The sequence below is a fragment of the Vigna umbellata genome, chromosome 7 (assembly GCF_029865625.1).
Source record: "Vigna umbellata cultivar VRB3 chromosome 7, Vumbellata_1.0, whole genome shotgun sequence".
In the NCBI taxonomy this organism is placed as follows: Eukaryota; Viridiplantae; Streptophyta; class Magnoliopsida; order Fabales; family Fabaceae; genus Vigna; species Vigna umbellata.
Genome location: NC_142171.1, coordinates 47246907 through 47270684, shown reverse-complemented (window position 1 = coordinate 47270684; position 23778 = coordinate 47246907). Strand labels below are relative to the sequence as shown.

The window sequence follows — 23778 nt, the reverse complement described above, 5'->3', positions numbered from 1 at the left end:
TTGTGTTTCAATATTATTAGTTAACATTTTTTTTATTGTATTGTAAATGAGAGTAAAGAAAAAGATGTTTTAAGAAAGCAAAATATTATATATCCATTAAAAACTCTAATATTATAAATGGATAAGTGACAAAAAAATTAAGAAAAAAACTCGTTTAACCCACCAACCCATGGCGAGCGGTTCAGATTCTAATTTTTTCGGCTCGCTAATAAATGAGCCGGATTGAGTTGACTCACTAAGTGGCCAACCCGTGGTGGGCCAGGCTAGGCCGGGTTGGGTTGGGTGGCCCATTTTGACAGCACTAACTTGAGCGTGGGTTGTCTCTTGTTATTGCCAAACATTCCCACGAAACGGTGCCCCGCCCATGCATCCCAAAATACATAAGGAAAATGATATGTTAACATTATATTTTTACATTATTTTGATACAGTTTGTGTCATTTTTAGTTGTTTTCTTAATTATTTTATAATTTGTTGACATGAAAATGTTTGGATGAAAAATTGGACAATGTAATGGTGTGATAGTTTCTTTTTTTTTCTTTCTGAGTTTGAGTTTAGAAAACTTAGGTCATCAGTCGAGTTTTCGAATTTCTCTTCTTTTTCATTCGTGACTTCTTTCTTTGTTGTATTTCGATTTGTTCTGGTAACCTTTGATGCTAACCATTTTGTCCTTTGTTCATTGTTGTGTCGAGCTTGCATTCTAATTTGCCCCATAAGTCGAGTTCATTGTGGTTGGTGAGTTTCTCAAGTGCGAATTATTCATTCCCAGGTGCAAGTTCATTGTTCCTTCTCCAGTGTGAGTTTAGAGTGGAAAACCCAGCTTATTTTGTTTTGCTTTGTTTTCTTTCGTTCCTTGCTCTGTGTTTCGTTGTGTTCTAGTGAAATGGATACAGGTAAAGGTCGTGCAATTGGTTAATGTAGTCATGACAACAAGGTATGTGCGTCATGGTAATACCAAGAATTTTGGTGATTTTTATATGACCTATAATGAATTTTGTATTTGCAACTTTGTTTTTGTCATTCATAAAAATCAAAGTATGTTGGTGCTGTGAATTAAGGGTTAAGTGTGGAAGATAAAGCGTTTATTGAAGACATATTGTTTACGTGATTCATGGTCTGGAAAGATGAGTCTCATGTGCCTGCAATGGATAAGTTGCAAAGAAAATTTTGTCATTCAGTATCCTCAACTGTCTGTTCATGTCAACAATATGTCTTTCATTTTGTTTGACTTTATCGATCATAACTCAAACAGTCGTCAACATCATCTTCTACTTCTTCCAACCCTACTTTTTCATCAATATGGAAAGCATTGCGAACAATGTCGTTAGCACAATCCTCTTCTCTTGAAAACCAATCCCAACATATCAAACTTCATACAAAACATATAAATATAACTATAACCACATCATAAAAACAAATATAAAAACAAATTATAATGTGAAGTTACATCATTCTCGAACAAACTCTTAATTTTTGTTGACCTTAACTTCATATACTTTAAAATTCTTTGAAATAAAACTCCTTTATCAGGGGCTACTAAACAAAGACGTTCAACAACCTAAAGCTACAAAAAAAAAAAAGCATTTTCTATGAAATTATTTTAAAGAAAATGAATTACAAATTCAACCAAACATATACAACAAATTCAACACATATGTTATCTGCAACGCTACAACTAACCCACTTATGTTGAGCAAATCCATAACTTCTTGCTCACTCAATACCAAAGAAACTCGATTTAAGCTATTCACCATAAATCTATTAACAACATTTGTCTAGTTGTAGTTTGACAAACTATTAATATTATCTAATACTATACAAGGGATGTTACTTACAACTGTAGATTTTCTAGGAAAATACAATAGAATAAAATAGACCAATATATATAAACGAAAAACATTGTCTATATCATCTTCATTGTGGGACCCTGGAAAATTAATTATGATAAACCCGTTGTCAAATCAAAGATTTATGAAGGGAAAACCCCTCTGCAGTGCATTAAAAACGCACATGCATTTCCTCTGTCGCACTGCCAAGTGTCACCGAGAAAGAATGGGAGTCAGATATGGGGATACAGGTGTCACCAGGAGAGACGCACGTTCGTGCGAATGTGGGAAGAAACAAAAAGAGAATTTTCTGGAAAAACTCTTCCTCTCTCCTGCACTCATCTTCTTCCTCCAAACTCAGACCCCATTCTCTCCTCCTTCTCTCTAGAACCCTTTCATCTTCTCTCTACTGTAACTCATCGTCATCTCCTCCGATTCCATTTCAGATACCGTAGAAACATTCCCTGCACCGTAAGCATCGTTCTGAACCGAACAGAACTGAGATCTGAACCGGTAAGTTCTCCAACTCTAAACACCCTTTTCTGGGTTGCATGCGGACCTTGATACAGTTGCATGTTAGAATAGAAACTAAGTTCTCCTATGTTCCTTTTGGTTAGATTTAGTGGAGCACTTGAGAAGCAAGTTGAGGGTAGGAAACCATATTTGGACAAGTTAAAAAGCACTCGCTTAGGGAGTTCACTGCTAGACCAGGTAAGGGAAGCTTTAGTAATTTAATTTAATACTTGTATGATGGGTATGAAAGCATGAAGTATACTGGATGTCTGAAATGTATGAAATATTTGATGTTTAAGTATGCATGAACGAGCATGGTTGTACTGGATGAATATGAGTGATATTGTTTGAACTGTATGTTGAGAATGGAACGTATGAATTGGAAAAGGGATAATTTCTGTAAGGTATGAATGATAATATGAATTCTGTAATGTATGAGATTTATGGTGAAGATAAATTATAAGCTATGAACCGTATGAAAAATGTGAAGTTATTGTGGATAAAAATCTGGAAAATATAATAGTCTTTGCTTGATAATGCGCGCTCGTCATCGAACGGTCTTATACCGTTCGGTTTCCCCTGAAAATGACTTAGAATATGAATTCTTTCATTTGGAAAGGATTCTGTTTAAAAACGAGCGTCTTCTTGTGAAAGGCTAGGTTTGAGCGTTCGGCTCATCCTAGTGGTGTCCAACGATCGCTATAAATTGAACTTATATGAGTAACGCTCGGTTTTTGTAATCCGGCGTTCATTATAGGTAGCGCTTAGTCTTATATTAAGCGTTCGTCCAAATGAACTCTCGGTCTTATATCGAGCGTTCATTCTAGTTAGTGCTCGGTCATCTACCTAGCGTTCGTCCTAAGTAGTGTTCGGTTTTATACTGAACGCTCGTCCTCATCTTCGATTCCTGAACGGACGTAAATAGCGTTCGTCCAAAAATATTAGTTGACGTTCGGCCATTGACTGGCGGTGTTGTATCTTGAATTAAATCACGCTCGTTTTATTTATCTAAAGAAATTGTTGTACATTGGATTCGACCTCGAGTCATTGTATTTCAATTATTCTAAGTATTATTCAGAACTTCTAGAGTCAATTCCCTTTTACTGAGTTAAGTATTCGTAACGTCCGTCAGAGGACTGGGGTTCGTTTCTTTTGTTCAGAAACGAGGATTTCTCTGTACTTTGATAACGTTCGTCCTTATTTTGAAAAGGGATGAACGTGCGTCATTTTATGAAAGTGGAACAAAGCATAAAAATGTGAATAAGAGGAAAGACTAAGATGTGTGAACGGTATTTTGGGTGAAATATTGAAAGTGGATTTTGAACGAGCGTTCCAAGGAGGAACGTCTCTATGATCTGAATGTGATAAGTTGTATGGTATGACCATGGTAAAATCACTGATGGCTGTTCATCCTGATATTCCGTGAGTGCTCGTCCTCATGTAGAGGGGAGTAGGTCATGTGTGGGAATGACAGGAGGTCCTAGTCCTACTGAGTACTTTGGACTGATAGGGCTAACCTCGGGTGGCAGCTGATGAGTGTTTCCAGTTACCACACCACCTGAGTGCACGAACGCCTGTGGTTACATGGATTCATACAGTTCGGACGGTCGTATTTATGAGAGTTGGATAATTTATTCTATGCTGGTTCATTGTTGTATGTCTTGTATGTAAATTCCTTATGTTAGATTGTATGTGAGTTGTATGAATTAAATTACCTAAGCTTACCCTTGCAATTCCTTGTGTTGTCTACTGTTTATGTACATCCGTCTTGTCAATGCAATGATCATCCGTGTGGATGTGAGCAGATGGAGAGGTGCCACTTGAAGAAATGCTGGAAGAAGAAAATTTGGAGGATGCCAATCTGGTAGAAGTAGAGGTTAAAGCCGAGCAATAGAGCGCTCGCTTATTAGTAGTAGTCAGTAGTTCTGGATTGTATTTTGGGACGTTCGGTTACTTAGTTTTGGAAAGTCGTTCGTCCAGAACTTGGAATTTTGTAGATAGATTTTGAACCCTGTATATTTTTGTACGTTCGGCTGTTTTTAGCTGATGTAATTAAGACTGCACTGTTAATTCTGTAAATATGATTAGTTCTAATTTATGGTAATTACTATTTATTGGGATGTTACATTCATCAATACGTACAATACATTGAATCATTTTAATAATGTCTTTAATGGTTATTATTTTTGAACTAAAATGTGAACTCACAAGACTACATACATTTTCATCAAATTGCACCGCTAATCCACCTACAGGAAACCCTATACACATATAAACATCAACAACTATAAATGGCATCAATATTTGCTTTACGCAGAACGATTCATTAACATAAACCCAACAAATTACCATCTACTTCAACAAAGGACATCAGATGTCTACAGGCCTCTCCATGTACAAACACCATTTGAAAGGTGTCTCTCTAATCTGGGCACAATCGATATCCTTAAGGATTTCATTCATCTCAACAATGTATTTTCTCTCATACTATATCCGAAGAAGAATCTACACTACAATAAAAAAAATAACTAATCATACCATTACATCATCAAAAATATCAAAATAATTGATGTCAAATAACGTAACCCTTCAAATTAAACATCATCGTTTACATTGTTTTCTATATGTCTAGTGGTAACAATCATTCCTAGTAAACATCTCATTCATTTACAAAAAATGAACCATAAATCAAAATCAAAGTCAAATAACAACTTATTAAAAATAATCAAAACATTTTATCACCAACGAAATGGGGTTGGGGTTATGTATCTTTCTTGAAAATTTGTTTTTGACTTCACTGAAAAAATAGCGAAACCCAAAGCAAGGAATGATAGAAAATAGAGCAAAATGGAACAAGCTAGGTTCTCCAATCTAAACTCGCAACGAAAGAGGAACGAAAAAAACTCGTGCCTACAAAGGAACAACTTGCACTTAAGAAACTCACCAACCACAACGAACTCAGCCCTAAATGGGGCAAACGAGAACACAAGCTCGGCACGACAATGGACAAAGGGCACAATGGTCGACCTCTTTTTCTCTCTAAGCAAACTCACTCTTTTTCTTCTCCGATCATCATTCAGAGACCGCAGAAGCACTCTCGTCATCTCAAGCTTCACTTTGAACCGAACAAATCTGAGTTCTGAAACTGGTAAGTTTCCTTATGCCTATCCGTCCGTTTTTCTGATACATGCAAACCCAGCTTCGGTTGCATGCTGTTATCATGTCTGAGTCTCTGTTGGTTTATTGGATGTTTAAAATTAGTTTAAAGAGGAGTGGAACGTAAGGGTAGAAGGGAACTCAGTCAGACGAAGAGTGTTTTAGTACGTTCGTTCACTTTAAGAGGTAAGGGGAGCTTATTCAATTTAATTCGTATGTTTGTATTGTGCTGTATGGACGTTCTGTGAGTTGTATGAAGCATGACTTTGTGATATTTGATTTTGGTATATGATAATGATTATGAGCTGATGTATGAGAAATATGAAATGTACTATGATATGAGTATATGAAAATATGAAACTATATACTGAGAAATGAGTTAAATGTAAATGAAACTTTGAATATAAATTTCCCTATGATAATGTACGTTCGTCATTGAACGGTCCTTGACCGTTCGGTGTTGTTAATAAACTTCTTTGAAATTGAATTCTTTTATTTGGGAAGAATTCTAGATGAGGACGAACGCCCTCTTGTAATAGTGCTACGTTTGAGCGTTCGGCCAAGCGTGGATGCCCTGAGTGTTATGTGAGGATTTGAGAATATTGTAAACATATATCTAGATACTTAGTCATTTTAAACCCTATCTTCACCATCTAGTATCATATGTATTACTATGAATATTTCTATTATGAGTTTAAATCAGTGATGGGTCTCGACCCAAAGCGTTCGTGATGAGTGGCGCTCGGTCTTATACCGAACGCTCGTACTAGTCTTTAATTATCAAACTTGTTGAAACAACGTTCGTCCAAATTCAGTAAATCCTTTACCGTGTTCGGTCATTGACTGACATTTGGTTTCTGTAATTGAATTATTCTAAGTATGGTTCTTTAATCGTCTTGAGGTGTCTATATCCATTGGATCCGGCCTAGAACCTCTGTACTTAAATTATTCTTTGAGTATTGATCTAAACTCACGAGAGTCAGTTCATTCAACTGATTCAAGTGGTAAATGACGTTCGTCATATGTGGTGTGTCATTGTAGTCGACTTTATTCTATTCTGGAACGGGAGATTTCTCGAACTCGTTCCTTACGTTCGTCCTCGTTATGAAGAGGGCTGAACGTTCGGTATTTTATGTCCTTGGAACTGAAGACGAAAATGATATTAAAGTGAAAGGTTATAAAGGATGAACAGTATATGAGATGAATAAACGGTTGTAGATTTTGAACGAGCGTTCCGGGGAGGAACGACTCTTGGATGAATATTGATATCGTAAAGTATGAATGTGGACAAGGCTTAATTGACAGTTCATCATGATGTTCCGTGAGTACTCGTCCTCATGTAGAGGAGGGTAGGTCATGTGTGGGAACGGTAGGAGGTCCTAGTCCTTAGGGGTACTTTGGACTGATAGGGCTAACCTCGGGTGGCAGCTGTTGAGGGTATCCCAGTTACTACATCACCCAGGTGCACGAACGTCGTAGCTACACAGATTCATACAGTCCGGACGGTCAGTCTAGTGATAGGCTTCGTACTGATATAATTGTGGAATTACTTTTGTGTGTTGGAATGTTTATTTTATATGTTGATGTATGAATTAAATTACATAAGCTTACCCTGTGTTTTCATTGTGTTGTTTTGCCCTTGTAAGTCCGTCTTGTCAATTGCAATGATCATCCGTGTGGATGTGAGCAGAAGGAGACGCATTGTTAGAAGATGTAATTGAAGAGGAGAATCTGGTGGACGTTGAAGTTAAGGCCGAGCCTTAGGTCGTTCGGTTAATTTAGATGTTAGTTGTTTCATTTTGATCGTTCGGTAATTGGTTTTGTAAAACCGTTCGATCCTGACTCTTCTTATTTCTGTTAAATTGTAATTAACTCTATAGTCAACGTCGTTCGGCTTTTGAACATTGTTATTAGTGTAAGACTGCACTGTTTATTGAGAAATGTAATTAATTCTATTATATGGTTATTACTATATTTTTGGGATGTTACATTTTCAAAGTTAAGAAAAAATATCAAAAAGTAAAAAAAAATTCAAATTTCATAAAGAGATTTTCTAAATTTTTATAGAATAATAATTTGTTAAATTAAATTTGATCTAATGAATATAAAACAAGATAAAATTAATCTAACTTTTAATTTTATAAATTAAAATATAAAACTACAAAACATACATAATTAGAATTAAAAATATTTTTGAAACATATTTTGAATAAAAGGGTTAAATATACTTGTACTCCTTAAACATGTATGCAAAATTGAAATTTGTCAATATCTCAAATTTTGATATATTTTTTTTATACTGACACTATTTTTAAAAAAAGATATAGTCAATTTAATCAAATGACATTATGTTTTCATATTAAATGGCATTCTAGGTTGGTATTTGAATTCGAATGTATCAAACTATGTAAATAAGTCAAACTTTAGTCTAAAACGTCTTTTGACATTTCAAGAAAATTTAAAGCAATTAAGTTATGAGAACTATATATATTAATTTTTAAGTTTAAGGACTAAATTGTATTAAATTTAGAACATAAACAAATTATAATTTTACATCAAAATTTAAGAACTAAAAACATATTTATCCTTTAGGATCGCGATATTCTAACAACGAATTTTGAACACTTTTTTTACAACGCCACGTGTCGCATGTGTATTGGTTTAATTTAAAAATAATTTTTTTTACAAACCGTCGAAATGTAATTTAAAATACCCCTGTCTGTTTCATTGGAAATGAAGGTCTCGTTTCCCTACCTCTTCATTTTGCTTTCTCTGTGATGGTTCTCTGTGCGTCATGTTGTCTCCCTCCATTTTTGTAAAGGTGGTGTTTTTCGTAGATGTTATAGTGCGCAATGGCAAGGTCCGGTGAGCATTGTCCGACGACGAAGGTAAGTGGTTTGTCGTTCCATGGTTTTTTGGTTTGGGTTTAGGTTTGGGGTTCGTATCGTTTTGTTTTGGTTATTGGGTTTAGTAGTTTTGCTTATTTTATTTTGGTTGATGCAGTTGACCATTCGTCACTCTTTTTCGACAAAGTATATATGTACTTTGAATGAACGCTTGATAGACGAGCATCGGTCATTGATTGTGAAGACTCCATTTGCGTGGTTTTTAGATGTGAATGTAAATGTTAAACTAGGTAGAAATATATTGAGTGAGTTATTGGGTAAGTGGGACGACTCGAGTAGTGGTTTTTTTGTTGGAAATAAAGTTTTGAAAATAAATGAAAATGATTTTTATTTAGGGTTGAGATTGAGTACAGATGGTGAAAATATTAACTTAAAGGAGGAAATGGGAAATATTCAATGTGTGAAATACGTAGGTAAAGGAACAAAGGATTTGAATTTGATATACAAAATTCTAATGAGAAAACACAAGAAAAAGATCCCTTGTTCTCATTTTTGTAGCCTTTACCTATTGGTATGGATATGTGAGATTTTATTTCCAAAACGTAGCGGAAAAGTGTTTCCCGTAATGTTTAATATTGTTGACAACTTAAGTGGTTTGGGTAGTTATTGTTGGGGTAGTCTAGTTTATCGTTTTTTGTTACGTAGTTTGTGCAAAGCTTCAGAAGGCTTGAAGAAAGGCAAAGGTACAACAAACGTTTACGTGGATGGTTGTGTTTACATGCTGCAGGTAATTATTACTTGTTGATGTAAAATGTAAATTGTTTGTTTATTGTTTTGTGATTTTAGTTTTTTACTAGAAGTTAAGATGATTTATTTTTCTTAGGTATGGTTTTTTGAGCTTTTTGTTCCACCCGAAGGTCCAATTGATAAATTTTCACGAATATTGCATTGGATGAATAGAAGTGTTGGAGACAAGTTCATAAAACGGTGTATGGAGACAGGTTTGGTATGTGGTTTGTTATCCGAAGTTTTGTTATGTTTTGATATATTGACAAAACTTGTGTAATATGAAATATATGGTTAAATTTCAGGTTGTTGATGATGTTTATGTTGGTGCTTCAACTAAGGATAAGAAGGAATACAGACCAAGACCAACAAGAAAGGATGCCCAACCAAGACCAAATAAGATACAAAAAAGAAATCGAAGAGAAACTTTTATGCATGCCTTAGAGGACCAAGAATTTCTAGTTGAAGAACTTAAAAGGAGGGTTGCAGGTTTGGAGGCATAATTGGCTGAAGAGAAGGCAAGACGACAAAATAAAGATCACGGTGGAGAAAGTGTGCCTCGTACAGAACCATCCATGAACACTGGTTTTGTATCCCCTACTGACATTGACACAAATCAACAACCTTTGAAGACGTATGTTAGGGTTGGATCACGAAGCCGTTACAAGGGAAGAGCACTTAGGACTCCATACACCGGAATCGTAGTGCTTAGAATAAAAAATGAGTGATGTGTGTATTGAGTTGATTAATGGAAAGTAAATGATCATTGTAAATAGATTAAGAAAACAAAGTGTAATGTATCAGATTTAGTTGAATAATATAAAATTTGAGTTTTTGGTTTGGTCACATATTTTTTTTTTCAATAGCATTGTTATTATGATTTGTGTGTTTGTGGATTTGAGTATCTGCTGAAGTTTTGTGTTCGATATGTTGCAGCTGAGTTTGTAAGATGTTGGTGTTTGAGTGGTCTACAGGGTAGTAGGTGATGTGATGTCACCCCAAGCAGTGGGGAAGAACCCATTCTGAGTGGGGGAACAAAGTTGGGCAAGGTCAAAGTTAGTCGTGTGAAAAAACTATGCGGTAATCGTTTACAGTTTCCTGGTAAAGGATTACGCGTTTTAATTCCAAGTTTTGTACAAAAACTTCACCTGAAGTAGTCAATCAGGGTAACATGGGTGACCATTGTCAAAAACAGTATGTTTCAGTCACATTTGCACTTGTGTTTGGAAGATGTTGGTGTTTGACTGTTTGTAGATGGTGCTTGGTTATGTGATGTGACCCGAAGTAGTGGGGAAGAACCCATTGTCAGTTAGGGGACCAAGTTGTGGAAGGGCTGCATCAGACTGCTCCAAAAACCCTGCTATAATCGTTTACTCAGTCCTGGTAAACGATTACGCGAGAGAAAATCATGTTTTGTATAGAAACTTCAACTAAAGTAGTCAGTCAGAGTAACACGGGTGACCATTATCAAAACCAGTATGTTTGACTCACATTTGCACTTGTCTTTGGAACATGGTGGTGTTTGACTGTTGGTAGATGGTGCTTGGTGATGTGATCTGACCCCAAGGAGTGGGGAATGAGCCAATGTGAGTGGGGGGCACCAAGTTGGTCAAGGTCTAAGTGAGACTGCTCAAAAAACCCTACTGTAATCGTTTACACAGTCCTGGTAAACGATTACGCGAGAGAAAATCACGTTTCGTACAGAAACTTCAACTGAAGTAGTCAGTCAGGGTAACACGGGTGACCATTGTCAAAACCAGTATGTTTGACTCACATTTGCACTTGTCTTTGGAACATGTTGGTGTTTGACTGTTGGTAGATGGTGCTTGGTGATGTGATCTGACCCCAAGGAGTGGGGAATGAGCCAATGTGAGTGGGGGGACCAAGTTCGGCAAGGTCTGAGTGAGACTGCTCAAAAAACCCTGTCGTAATCGTTTACATAGTCCTGGTAAACGATTATGCGAGAGAAAATCATGTTTTGTACAGAAACTTCAACTGAAGTAGTCAGTCAGGGTAACACGGGTAACCATTGTCAAAACCAGTATGTTTGACTCACACGTGCACTTGTGTTTGGAAGTTGTTAGTCTATGACGGTTTGTAGATGGTGCTTGGTAATGTGATGTGACACCAACGAGTGGGGAGTGACCCATTCTGAGTGGGGGGGACCAAGTTGTGAAAGGGCTGAGTGAGTCTGCTCAAAACACCCTGTTGTAATCGTTTACAGTGTCTTGGTAAACGATTACGCGAGAGAAATCCAGATTTTGTACAAAAACTCCAACTGAAATAGTCACTCAGGGTAACATAAGTGACCATTGTCAAAACCAGTATGCTTGACTCACACGTGCACTTGTGTTTGGAAGTTGTTAGTCTTTGACTGTTTGTAGATGGTGCTTGGTGATGTGATGTGACACCAAGGAGTGGGGAGTGACCCATTTTGAGTGGGGGGACCAAGTTGTGGAAGGGCTGACTCAGACTGCTAAAAAAATCGTGCTATAATCGTTTACATAGTCCAGGTAAACGATTACGCGAGAGAATTTCACGTTTTGTACACAAACTTCAACTGAAGTAGTCAGTCATGTATTGGTAGGTCACGTATGGACAAAACAATTTAAATTTAGCCACAAATCCAGTGCTATGGAGTTCATTTTGGTATTACAGTTATGGTAGAGGGTGGGAATTGATAACAAAGCTCGCCAACAATTAACTTCAAAACATCTGTATAACATAATCAAATTCATCATAAGACAACATTAATAGAAATTAAGCTACACACCATACACAACAATAATACATTCTAGGTTTGAAATATTACAGTTATCCATTACATACTTATAATGGTCTTAATATAATATTACAGTTATCCAAAACCCACTACTGGTTGTCTGCTTGTTTGGACTTTGATGGTTGGTCAGATGGAGGTACAAATTTCCGGAGGATGTCATCCACATTGAGTTTCTTCTCTGCCCATATAGGGAGTCGAATGACAGGTTTTGAGGTCTCCTTAACGAGGTCAATTGTTGGAGGACAAACATGAGCTAGAAAAACCTTGACTATAGAGCGATGCGTAATATTGAGGTAGTAGTTTTGCCGAAATGTAGTGAAGGGGTGGACCTAAATGTACAAACCAAATTAGTGAGAAGAAGAACATTGAAAGACCAAGAAAATAATTATGCTAGTTAAGTACAAAATGGATGGGTTACAAGATTGAGTAGCATAACGGAACCAACTCCGATATTGTCTGCAATTTGAGGATCTTGAAGAACTTTCTTGTGCAAGGAAGCCTTCATCGTGGCAGTTGGGTCCTTCAAACATATAATAAGTTATTAATCTACCATAACATGTACTGTTGTTGAATAAAGGAAATAATACCTTAACAGTCAACTGCATATCTCCCAACCCATTTGACTTGCACTCTTTCAATATGCCAGCAACAAATGGAAGGACCTCTGCTGATTTTGCCTCTTTGAGGGAGTTGACGTTTTCGAATTTTCCATCCGTTACGAGACTTGCAATGACAAAAAATATATGAAAAGAGATTACAACTCGTGAACGTAATAATGTTGTTTGAACCGTGTATGAGATTGCGTGTACCGTGGTGTTCAATAAACATCTGTGCCTATTTCCAAGCATTGGAGTTGAAATCTCGTTCATAAGTTGCCTCAACAACATCACGAGCAAATTCTTGTGTCGATTTGGGTTCTTCTGTTCCCGTTCTATTCAAGAAAGCTGCTTGGATGTTGCCTGCAGGACCAGGTATAAGCGATGTCGACGCATCGCATTTTTTCAAAAACGATTGAAGGACATCATCATCATAAACAAGGTCTTGCCATGCATCCATGATTATGCTGAAATTTTCTGTCCAAATTAAAATACCACGTTAACGAGGCAAGATGAATGGGATCATTACATAAGTAACTAACAATTCAAAGAATGGTAAATGGGTTAGAAATATAGTCACCTGATTCAAGTGTAGACAATGGGTTTGTCCCCGATATTTAAAGAGAAGTACATGGACAAACACATTACATGAAATCAATATTTTATAATGCAAAAAAAATTATTTTATAACTATTTCCATTATGAATGACGAGATGTTGGTTGATGGACGTGGATGAAACTTTATTTCAACAAAAGATTAAGAAATAATCCGTTAACTTGTTAAAATGAAGTTGCATTAATTGTGGGGATATCTCTGATTTGGTAGGAAATCTTTAAAAGTGAAAACCATTGATTGTAGGTTATGAGAGAGAGAAACTTTATGCTGACAACATTGAATGCATGGTTTGTCAACGTAAGCAAATTAGTGCTTCAGAAGGCAAAAATAATAGCTTTTGTGGTATTAAACACCTACATCAACGTTCAACGTTAACATTTTGCTCCATTAAGCAACCACTTTCAGAAAACTTACTTTGGTCTTCATTAAAGAGAAGGGGTACAAGCATGTTCGGAATTGGTGACAACCACATAAGGTTCATTTATGGTGGACGTAAATGTTGAAGAGGAGGTTGGTTAGGACCATTTGACCTTCATCAAAGTGCACCACCATTCCAGCACGGTACGTATTACTTTACTTTTTCGAAATGGGTTTATTTACATTTTTTTTAGTTCACAGTGGTAATTGTCGTAAGTTTGATGAGTGAATATCATTTGGTTTATCTTTAAAGCTGGGTCTAATGTCGAAGCACACAATTGATGTGGATGAAGTGAATGATTATAATCACAATGTTCATGACCGTAATGAAAGTTTATTGGAAATGGACCGAACAGTGCATATGTGTTTTGAATCAATGATTGAAGCTAGAAAATTTTACACAAACTACGCCATTAGATGTGGGTTTGCCGTGCGGACTAGAACTTCTAAAAAAGATAAAGACAACAACGTGTACTACTTAAGAATAGTTTGTTCAAGGGAAGACAAATATGTGTCTTCCGTCAAACCAGTGGTCAAAACACTTCCAAGTCAAACTAACCAATGTCCTGCTGGGATAACCATTGCAAAGAAGGACGACAAGTGGTTTATAAGAACCGTTGTTCTGGACCACAACCATTATCTTTACCCGAATAACTCCAACCTATTTGCAGCGAATAAAAAGTTAAGCATGCAAGCAAAACACACCTTTGAGGTAAACCATGATGCTGGAGTTAGGTTAAATAAGTTTCCTTAACATTGTCAACGATGTCGGGGGCTATGAAAACATGGACTTCGTCGAGCGAGACGCGAGAAACTACATTGGCCAACACAGAAGATCTTTATGTAAGGATGGTGATGGTCAGGCACTCCTACGACATTTTTCTTCAATGAAAGATAAAAATAACAAGTTCTTCTATGACATTGCACTGGATGAAGGGAATAAAATCTGTAGTGTGTTTTGGGCTGATGCAAGAAGTCTTGCTGCATGTGAAGAATTTGGTGATGTTGTTTCATTTGACACGACTTACTTAACAAATAAGTACGACATGCCATTTTCGCCTTTTGTGGGAGTTAACCATCATGGATATTCCATTTTACTTGGTTGTGGATTCGGAAGACACTGTCTCATTTGTATGGTTGTTCCAATGTTGGCTTAGATGCATGCGTAATAAGAGTCCTGAAGGTATTATTACTGAACAATGCAGGGCAATGGCCAACGCTATTGAACAAGTGTTTCCTGATACGAGGCACAGGTGGTGTTTATGGCACATTCTGAAGAAGTTGCCTGAAAAATTCCACGCGTATAGAAATAGTCCCGCTATCAAAAGCGAACTACATGCGCTTATATATGATTGTGGTTGTCCAACAGAATTTGAAAATGGTTGGGAGGAACTACTAACCAAACATAGATTGGAGCAAAATGAATGGCTATGTAATTTGAACGAAGGGAGACATAAATGGGTTCCGTGTTACTTGAAAAAAAAAATTTGGGCCAGCATGTCTACCACTCAGAGAAGTGAGGGAATGAATGCTTTTTTTGATGGATTTATTAATTCCACAACCACACTTCAACAATTTGTGGTTCAATACGACAATGCCGTTAGGGTAAAGGCCCAGAAGGAAATACAAGCGGACTTCTCCTCCCTGAACACCACTGTTGCATGTGGCTCTTAGTCACCGATTGAGAGACAATTTCAAGTCGAATACACACATGCAAAGTTTGAGGAGGTCCAAACAGAGTTCCGTTCAAGGATGAATTGTTTAATCAAAGACACCTTAAAGGACGACTTATGGAACACTTACACTATAAAAGAGGAACGAATGTGGGAGGGTAATCGTTTACCAGATAAATTTTACAAAGTTCATTTTGATCCCCTGACACAGACAAGCACTTGCTCTTGCCAACTATTTGAGTTTAAAGGCATTATATGTCGCCATTCCCTATTGGTATTTGGTCAAGAAGATGTATGCAGTGTTCCCTCACAATACATTTTGCGGCGTTGGAGCAAAAATATCCGAAGAAGACACACACTAATAACAGCATCGTATAGTAATTCCACTAATGAACCATGCATGGAAAGATACAAAATGTTGTGCAAATGTTTTTATGAAATTGCTGAAGTTGCATGTGAGTCTGAAGTTGCTAGTACTCAATTGGAAAAAGAAATTAATTGTCTTGGTCAAAAATTTGGGTTCAGTTCATCCATGACAAATAACATCATTAGTGATGCAGGCCAACTAAGATACGATACTGGTGCATGCACGTCAATACCATATAGTCCAGTTGGAACATCTGATGTCCTTGTTCACAGTCCTGCAGTTGTTAAGCGAAAAGGACGTCCACGCACAAACAGGTTGAAGTCCACCGTTGAGAAAAGAACCCAAAGAAGAAAGTCGGCTTCATGCAGAAAGACTTCAACACCACCCACCGAACAATGCGTGAGTCATTAATTACATTGAAAATATTGATTAAATACTTTATTTTGTATCAATTTAGTTGTAATTAATAATTTTGTTGTTGTAGGGGGAAAGGGCATCTAATGTTGTTGAACGTGATGACCATGTTCAGTTTCAAGCCGACTCTATCCAACTATCACAAGATATCGAAATGGGTCATTTTGGATTTTTGTCGTTGTTGTCAGCTGTACATAACAATTTCGATAACAACATCAGTTGATAAATACAACTTCTTGACTGTTTTTTTGTGAATTTAATATGTTTTTGTAATTCATAATGGCCGTCAATGAAATCCAAGTGATGAATGTTTGGAATGCATATGAAGACACCAAAATTCACTATTATAATAGATTACTAGTAAGTCGTAATCGATTACACAATCCTGTTGATTACACAAAACTATCCACTACATCAGTACATATACAACGTCTATAAATTGCAATCATGTATATAATCGCCCAATCACGTCCTTGCTAAAAAACGTTTACAAAACCTCACTTCTGTCACTGCAAAACCCTAAACACAATTAAATGGGTGATCGTGCAACCAAGAAACAAAAGGCATCTTCTTTCGTCAGTGGACGTCGACGCCGTCGCAGTCCAACCCCGTCACCATCCTCATCCCCTCCAACGCCTAACAATGATCTCTTCTCCTCGGATGAGCAACAGGAGAAATATGCCCAACATTTTGTCAATTGTGAAATATTGGAAAGTAAGTATCTAGAGTACGGTTACTTTGAAGGAAAAAACTTTCAATTCTATGACATATTGGCGGAAGCTGGGCTCACTGAATTTGTGTCTTTAAGAAGACATTACCACCCAGAATTAGTAAGAGTGTTCTACAGCAACATGTCAATATCGAATACTGGGGTTATTCGAAGCGAGGTAAAAGGTGTAAAAATTAGGGTGAGCCCTAATCTTTTTCAACAACTCACTAATCTCCCCCCTCATGGTGTTCGTTATGAAGGAAAACTTGTAGATGAGTGGAAAGAACAATACGATTCTGTTACTGCAAGGCAACTAGTCTGTAGAGATGATGCAGTCATACAATCCATAATACTAGCGGGCCAAATGAAGGTTCAACCAAGGATACTTCATTACGTTCTCACTCGAGTATTAATTCCTCGTGCAACCAATATTGGTCAGGCATCCGAAGAGGATATTATGCTACTATGGGCATTTTTAAATTCCATTCACATTAACTGGGGACATCTTATTGGATATAAGATGAAAAGAGCATTAAGGGAGCACACGAAGTTGCCATATCCACATTTGATAACCATCTTCATCGAACACTTTCAAGTGCCTACTGACACTGATCCCATTTCAGAAGTGAAGTTCAAGCAAAAAATGGGTAGTGAAGTTGTAGCATCATTTGGTTATGTGCAAAATGATGATGGAGAATGGGTTCCCAAAGGCAACGCCCCCCATCCCCCCTTACAACAAGGTCAAGATCAACAAGGAGAAGATCATGAACAAGGCAGTTCATCTACAACACTAAATAATGTCATGAAGCGCATAGCACAACTTCAGACCTTCGTTGGTACAAGATTTGATGCCTTTGAAACTCGATTTGATGCCCTTAAAACTCGATTTGGAAACATGGACATGGCCATCACTACAAGGTTTGATGCGTTGCAATCGCGCGTTGGGAACATTGAAGAACAACTGCAACACTTGCAAAGTGGTTCTGAAAACAATCCTCACTAATATGTAATGTTTAATTTATGATACACTAAATATAATTACAGTTGTGAGTAAAACACCAACACCACTTACCAAATATTACCTCCCCTTCCACTTAGAGGTGGGACTTCTGCCTGAAATGAACTAGTTTTGACAATGGTCACCCATGTTACCTTGACTGACTACTTCAGTTGAAGTTTCTGTACAAAACCTTTTTTCTCTCGCATAATCGTTTGCCAGGACTGTGTAAACGATTACAACAGGGTTTTTGGAGCAGTCTGATTCAGCCCTTCCACAACTTGGTCCCCCAACTCACAATGGGTTCTTCCCTACTACTTGGGGTCACATCACATGACCAAGCACCATCTACCAACAGTCAAACACCAACATCTTCCAAACACAAGTGCAAATGTGACTGAAACATACTGGTTTTGACAATGGTCACCCGTGTTACCCTGACTGACTACTTCAGTTCACGTTTCTGTACAAAATCTGGATTTCTCTCGCGTAATCGTTTACCATGACTATGTAAACGATTACAGCACGGTTTTTTTAGCCGTCTGAGTCAGCCCTTCCACAACTTGGTCCCCCCACTCAAAATGGGTCACTCCTCACTCCTTGGTGTCACATCACATCACCAAGCACCATCTACCAACAATCAAACACCAACATGTTCCAAAGACAAGTGCAAATGTAAGTCAAACATATTGGTTTTGACAATGGTCACCCGTGTTACCCTAACTGACTACTTCAGTTGAAGTTTTTGTACAAAACGTGATTTTCTCTCGCGTAATCGTTTACCGGGACTGTATAAACGATTACGACAGGGTTTTTTGAGCAGTCTCACTCAGACCTTTCCCAACTTGGTCCCCCCCACTCACATTGGCTCATTCTCCACTCCTTGGGGTCAGATCACATCACCAAGCACCATCTACCAACAGTCAAACACCAACATGTTCCAAAGACAAGTGCAAATGTGAGTCAAACATACTGGTTTTGACAATGGTCACCCGTGTTACCCTGACTGACAACTTCAGTTCACGTTTCTGTACAAAATCTGGATTTCTCTCGCGTAATCGTTTACATGGACTATGTAAACGATTACAGCACAGTTTTTTTTAGCAGTCTGAGTCAGCCCTTCCACAACTTGGTCCCCCCACTCAAAATGGGTCACTCCCCACTCCTTGGTGTCACATCACATCACCAAGCACCATCTACAAACAGTCAAAGACTAACAACTTCCAAACACAAGTGGACGTGTGAGTCAAACATAATGTTTTGACAATGGTCACTTATGTTACCCTAAGTGACTTCTTAAGTTGGAGTTTCTGTACAAAATCTGGATTTCTCTCGCGTAATCGTTTACCAAGACACTGTAAACAATTACAACAGGGTGTTTTGAGCATACTCACTCAGCCCTTCCACAACTTGGTCCCCCCACTCAAAATGGGTCACTCCCCACTCGTTGGTGTCACATCACATTACCAAGCACCATCTACAAACCGTCATAGAGTAACAACTTCCAAACACAAGTGCACGTGTGAGTCAAACATATTGGTTTTGACAATGGTCACCCATGTTACTCTAACTGACTACTTTAGTTCCAGTTTCTGTACAAAAACTAGATTTGTCTCGCGTAATCGCTTACGAAGACACTGTAAACGATTACAAATGGGTTTTTTGAGCACACTCACTCATCCCTTCCACAACTTGGTCCCCCCACTCACATTGCCTCATTCCCCACTCCTTGGGGTCACATCACATCACCAAGCACCATCTACCAACAGTCAATGACTAACATCTTCCAAATACAAGTGCACATGTGACTCCAACAAACTATTTTTGACAATGGTCACCCATGTTACCCTGACTGACTACTGCAGTTGAAGTTTCTGCACAAAACCTTAAATATTCTCGCGTAATCGTTTAGCAGGATAGTGTAAACGATTACGACAGTGTGTTTTTCAGCAGACTAGCTCAGGCCTTGCCCAAGTTGTTTCCCCACTGAGAATGGGTTCTTCCCCACTACTTAGGGTCACCTCACATCACCTACTACCCTGTAAGACCGCTAAAACACCAACATCTTCGAAACACAAGTGCAACTCTGAATCAAACTAACAGTTTTTGCCAATGGTCACCAAAGTCACCCTGGTTCACTATTTCAATTCAAATTTGTGTACAAAACACACATAATTGTCGCGTAATCATTTACTAACCCACTGTAAACGATTACCATTTACTTTTTTCACCAGCCCAACTGAGAACTTGTTGAACTCCCTCGCAGTAATGACCCTTAATTTCACTTATGAAACCCTCCCTTACTTTTGAAATACTTATTATAATGGTGCTTTATTTTTTCAATAAAATATTTATTCATTATAACAAACACAACGTCAAAACAATTAAATTTAAAATCCAACCAATAATCTTATTACAAAAACAATGTCTACATTGTCAACTTACATTATGTACATATATAAACATGTTGTGTTACAAGACAAATTTGTTCATGTGTAAGCAATCCTAAAAAATGGCATATAGCTCTAGGGCTTCCATTCGGATCCATTCACATACATATTTCTTTCTAATCCCAAGCAGCTCCTCCTGAAACCAACATTTTCCCCATTAGAAACCAACACATAAAATAATTTTAACAAACACACAGTTGCTACTTACAGTTGTATATTGAGGCATGCTTTTTCCGTTGTATTTGTCGTCTCCATCCCAAATTTCCATTGCTTTCAACATTATGACTCCACAATCATGTCTGAAATAATATACCCACCACATAAAATTACTTTTCACCATATATTCATCAGAACACAATATAATACACCAGTACAATTCAAAAAACTTACAAGTTTGGTTGGGATGAGATATTTGCTTGTTTAACAGTCAAAGGACCAATACTACCTTCCGGTCTATTCATCAAGAGGCAAAAAAATCATGCCATATTTTCAGCCTACTAGTTAACAAATACAAAAAAATGTTAAACAATACAGGGTTATCTGACAATCATAGGGTCATCAACAATGAAATATGTGGAATCTTACAACAGCTGTGTCTATCCTTTTCCGGTCTCTGATCCCCTTACCTAATGAGTCAATCACAAATATCTCTAATGAACTCAATTTCACTGAATAACACCACCAATGATCATCGTGGAGAAATGGCATAAACAACAACAAACAATAAAAACAATATCAATAACACATTTCCGACCTAAACTGGACAAATATTGCACATTAAAGGTTACTCACAAAGTCAATTATGACAATGTCTCCAAGTCCAAACTGATCGCAACGCAGATAACTGTTATAGTTATGAAGCGTCCAAACATGACGATTCTGTGGACGTTTCCTATAATCTGAAAGAATATGGTGCAGTGGACAATTTCAAAATCATCAATCAAAAATCATTTCTTCAATGAAATATATGATACAATATCAAATTTTTGTTTACCAAGTATAATGGACTAAAATGAATCCTCTTAACAACACCGCACAACCTTTTCTCAAAGTACATAAACATCGTACACGGAAATAACACCACCTACAGAATAAAAAATTTTCACATTACTAACATAAACTACAACATGAAACACAAAGAAATGTCACAATACTAACCATGTTATCAACGTATTTTATCGGGGCCAAAGTGTAAATGAAGTCGTGCTCAAGGTTTGCCCAATTATCTCGCATACAACCCTAAACATATAAATATTAGTCTATCACAAACAATAGAGATTCGTTAACCACAACTAAAATTCACAGCAAATACCTGTATACAGTGATCTCTCTGATGCTGACTACTTTGTACAATTGGTCTACATCAACAATAGTGCTTGGATCCCCAACAAAACTGCGCAATGGGGGGATAACCAATGGTACAGCCTCCCGTTCGTCTTCATCACCATCATCATGGATTTCAATACAAACAATTTTATCATGACTTCTTGAAACTATCTCATCTTCATATGCGGTTTTATCCTCCCCTCTTACTTCCGTATATGCACCTACAGGGTCATCAACTGCTTTACCATCACCTTGTTGTTCAAATCCACAATCACGACCAACTTCAGGCTCTTCGTCACCTCCAACTTCAGGTGCTTCATCAACTTCACCAGCAACTTCTTCATCAGTACCACATGCATCTTCTTCAGTAAAGATTAGAGTTTGACAAATTTCAAATAATCCCTGGTAAGAACTCCAATCTTGGCATTCAATGCTATGAGATCTTCATTGTTTTTCCTCAATCTCTCCTCGACACCTACTTCCCATGTGCCGTCATCAGAGCTTTCGTCATCATCTTTCTCAACCTTGGATCCTTCAGCCAAGGATCCTTCACTCATCCCTCCGTCATCCATGTGGAAAGCTGCACGGATTTCCGGGCGATGACGATCTTCCTTTCTTACATACCACTCCAGATTTAACTGCACCATTATCACACAACAAATTTTGACAAATAAGATAATCAATTTTTACATCAAAAATAACGAATATCAAAACACTTACATCTCTGGTCTTAAATATATGTTCAATTTTTTCGGTCCTTGATTTATACGGGAACCATCGCATTATGCGCAGGAAAAACCTGTGTGAAGCATGACCATGCAAAGAAAGTCTTTCAACTGCCCAAGCCTACAATATCATAATATTATTTCATCAAACCTAATTGACAATGTTGTCAAGTACATCCAAATAATAAACTATAAATCATGTTACCTGTAACACTGCCACATTGCCACTAAGAGTGAGTGACTACGCGATGCCTCCTCTCATAATTTTCTTCCTACATTTATTTAAATTCTGTACAATATGTTTATGTACACCGGTGCACTAATCGTATAGACACAAACTGTCTAAGTCATCTAACACTGCAAAAGGCATGTTACAATCAATGATGATAACTTTATTAATAACTACAATTGATACGATAATAAATAATCTATAAAAAGAAAATTATAATTTTTCTTACACTTCGTTTTTTCCCTTCCATTGAAACTGCCCTAACAAGATAACAATCCACACTCGTTATATCATTAAGGTTAATGAAACACCAAGAAGACAATGTAAAAGACAATGTGAGGGCTCGACCATTTTTACTTACACCAACAACGACGGATAACAATGCTCCACGGCCTCCTCCAACAGACGGGAAATCCACAACAAAGTAACCACACAGAAAACGACACCCGCCCCACAGAAATACAACAACACAAGACCAACAACACTAGGGTTTCAAAGATAACATACAGGATACAACGTGACAGAAGATGGAAGGGTCAAGATGGACGACAGAGCTACAGAGAAGATGGAAGGGTTGAAAAACCTACACACGTTACGCCCAAAATAAACCGCCAAACCCATTTCTTAAAATTTTGAAATCTTCTTCCAAAAATACCCCTCGGCCTGATAACCTCTTCCTTATTTCTTTTCACTTTATTTACCCAATGCAAAGACGCCACATGGCGTTGTGAAATTGTTGTCAAAAAATGGTTGTCAACATAACATTTTCCTATCCTTTATTATGTTCAATAATGGAACTCCAAGTTCATTGATATGACAACCTATACAAAACTAATGTTATTGATGATTGAAAAAAATATAATTATTTCACATTTACTATTTCGAGACTTGATAAAAATTTATTAAATATGTCTTTTATCCCTTAACTTTCATTGAAAATTAGAATTAGTCTACTTTCAAAACTTTAGTCTAATTCAATCCCTCAATTTTATAAATGTGTGGATTTAGTCATTTTAATTAAATTTTGTTAAGTTTCTTGGACGTTTCAAATATGTTTCTCAACTAATATTGAAGTAAAAATGTATCAAATAATATAAACAATTCAAATGCTATCATAAAATACATTTATTGAAACATCAAATAAACTTAAAAAATATAAGGTTTAATCCTTTACTACATCCCTATTTATGTACGAATGTCTCAATTGGGTCCTCGTTTTTTAAAGTGTATCAAAATGGTCCTTAATTTTGAAAATTGATATCAATTGAGTCCTTTCGATTAAGTTGGCTGGACGGCGTTAAAAAAATTGATGAGTGGGATGCTGAGATGACGAACGAACGTTCGTCCACCA

The 23778-nt window shown here is 37.1% G+C and overlaps 1 protein-coding gene and 2 pseudogenes across 1 annotated transcript; 2 read left to right on the top strand and 1 right to left on the bottom strand.

Moving 5' to 3' along the window:
* Positions 1 to 13799: 13799 nt before the first annotated feature.
* Positions 13800 to 14291, top strand: LOC148196452 (protein FAR1-RELATED SEQUENCE 2-like). The gene has a single exon (XM_088095393.1). It carries the CDS (start codon positions 13800 to 13802, stop codon positions 14289 to 14291), a length of 492 nt encoding a protein of 163 aa, XP_087951519.1.
* Positions 14292 to 14698: 407 nt separating this feature from the next.
* LOC148196451 (protein FAR1-RELATED SEQUENCE 5 pseudogene) lies at positions 14699 to 15211 on the top strand (annotated as a pseudogene).
* A 6235-nt stretch (positions 15212 to 21446) lies between these two features.
* On the bottom strand, positions 21447 to 22086 carry LOC148196450 (uncharacterized; annotated as a pseudogene).
* Positions 22087 to 23778: the final 1692 nt, after the last annotated feature.

What these genes read in the sequence shown, in the direction of transcription:
- LOC148196452 (XM_088095393.1), top strand. Translation starts at nt 13,800, where the DNA reads ATGTCGAAGCACACAATTGATGTGGATGAAGTGAATGATTATAATCAC.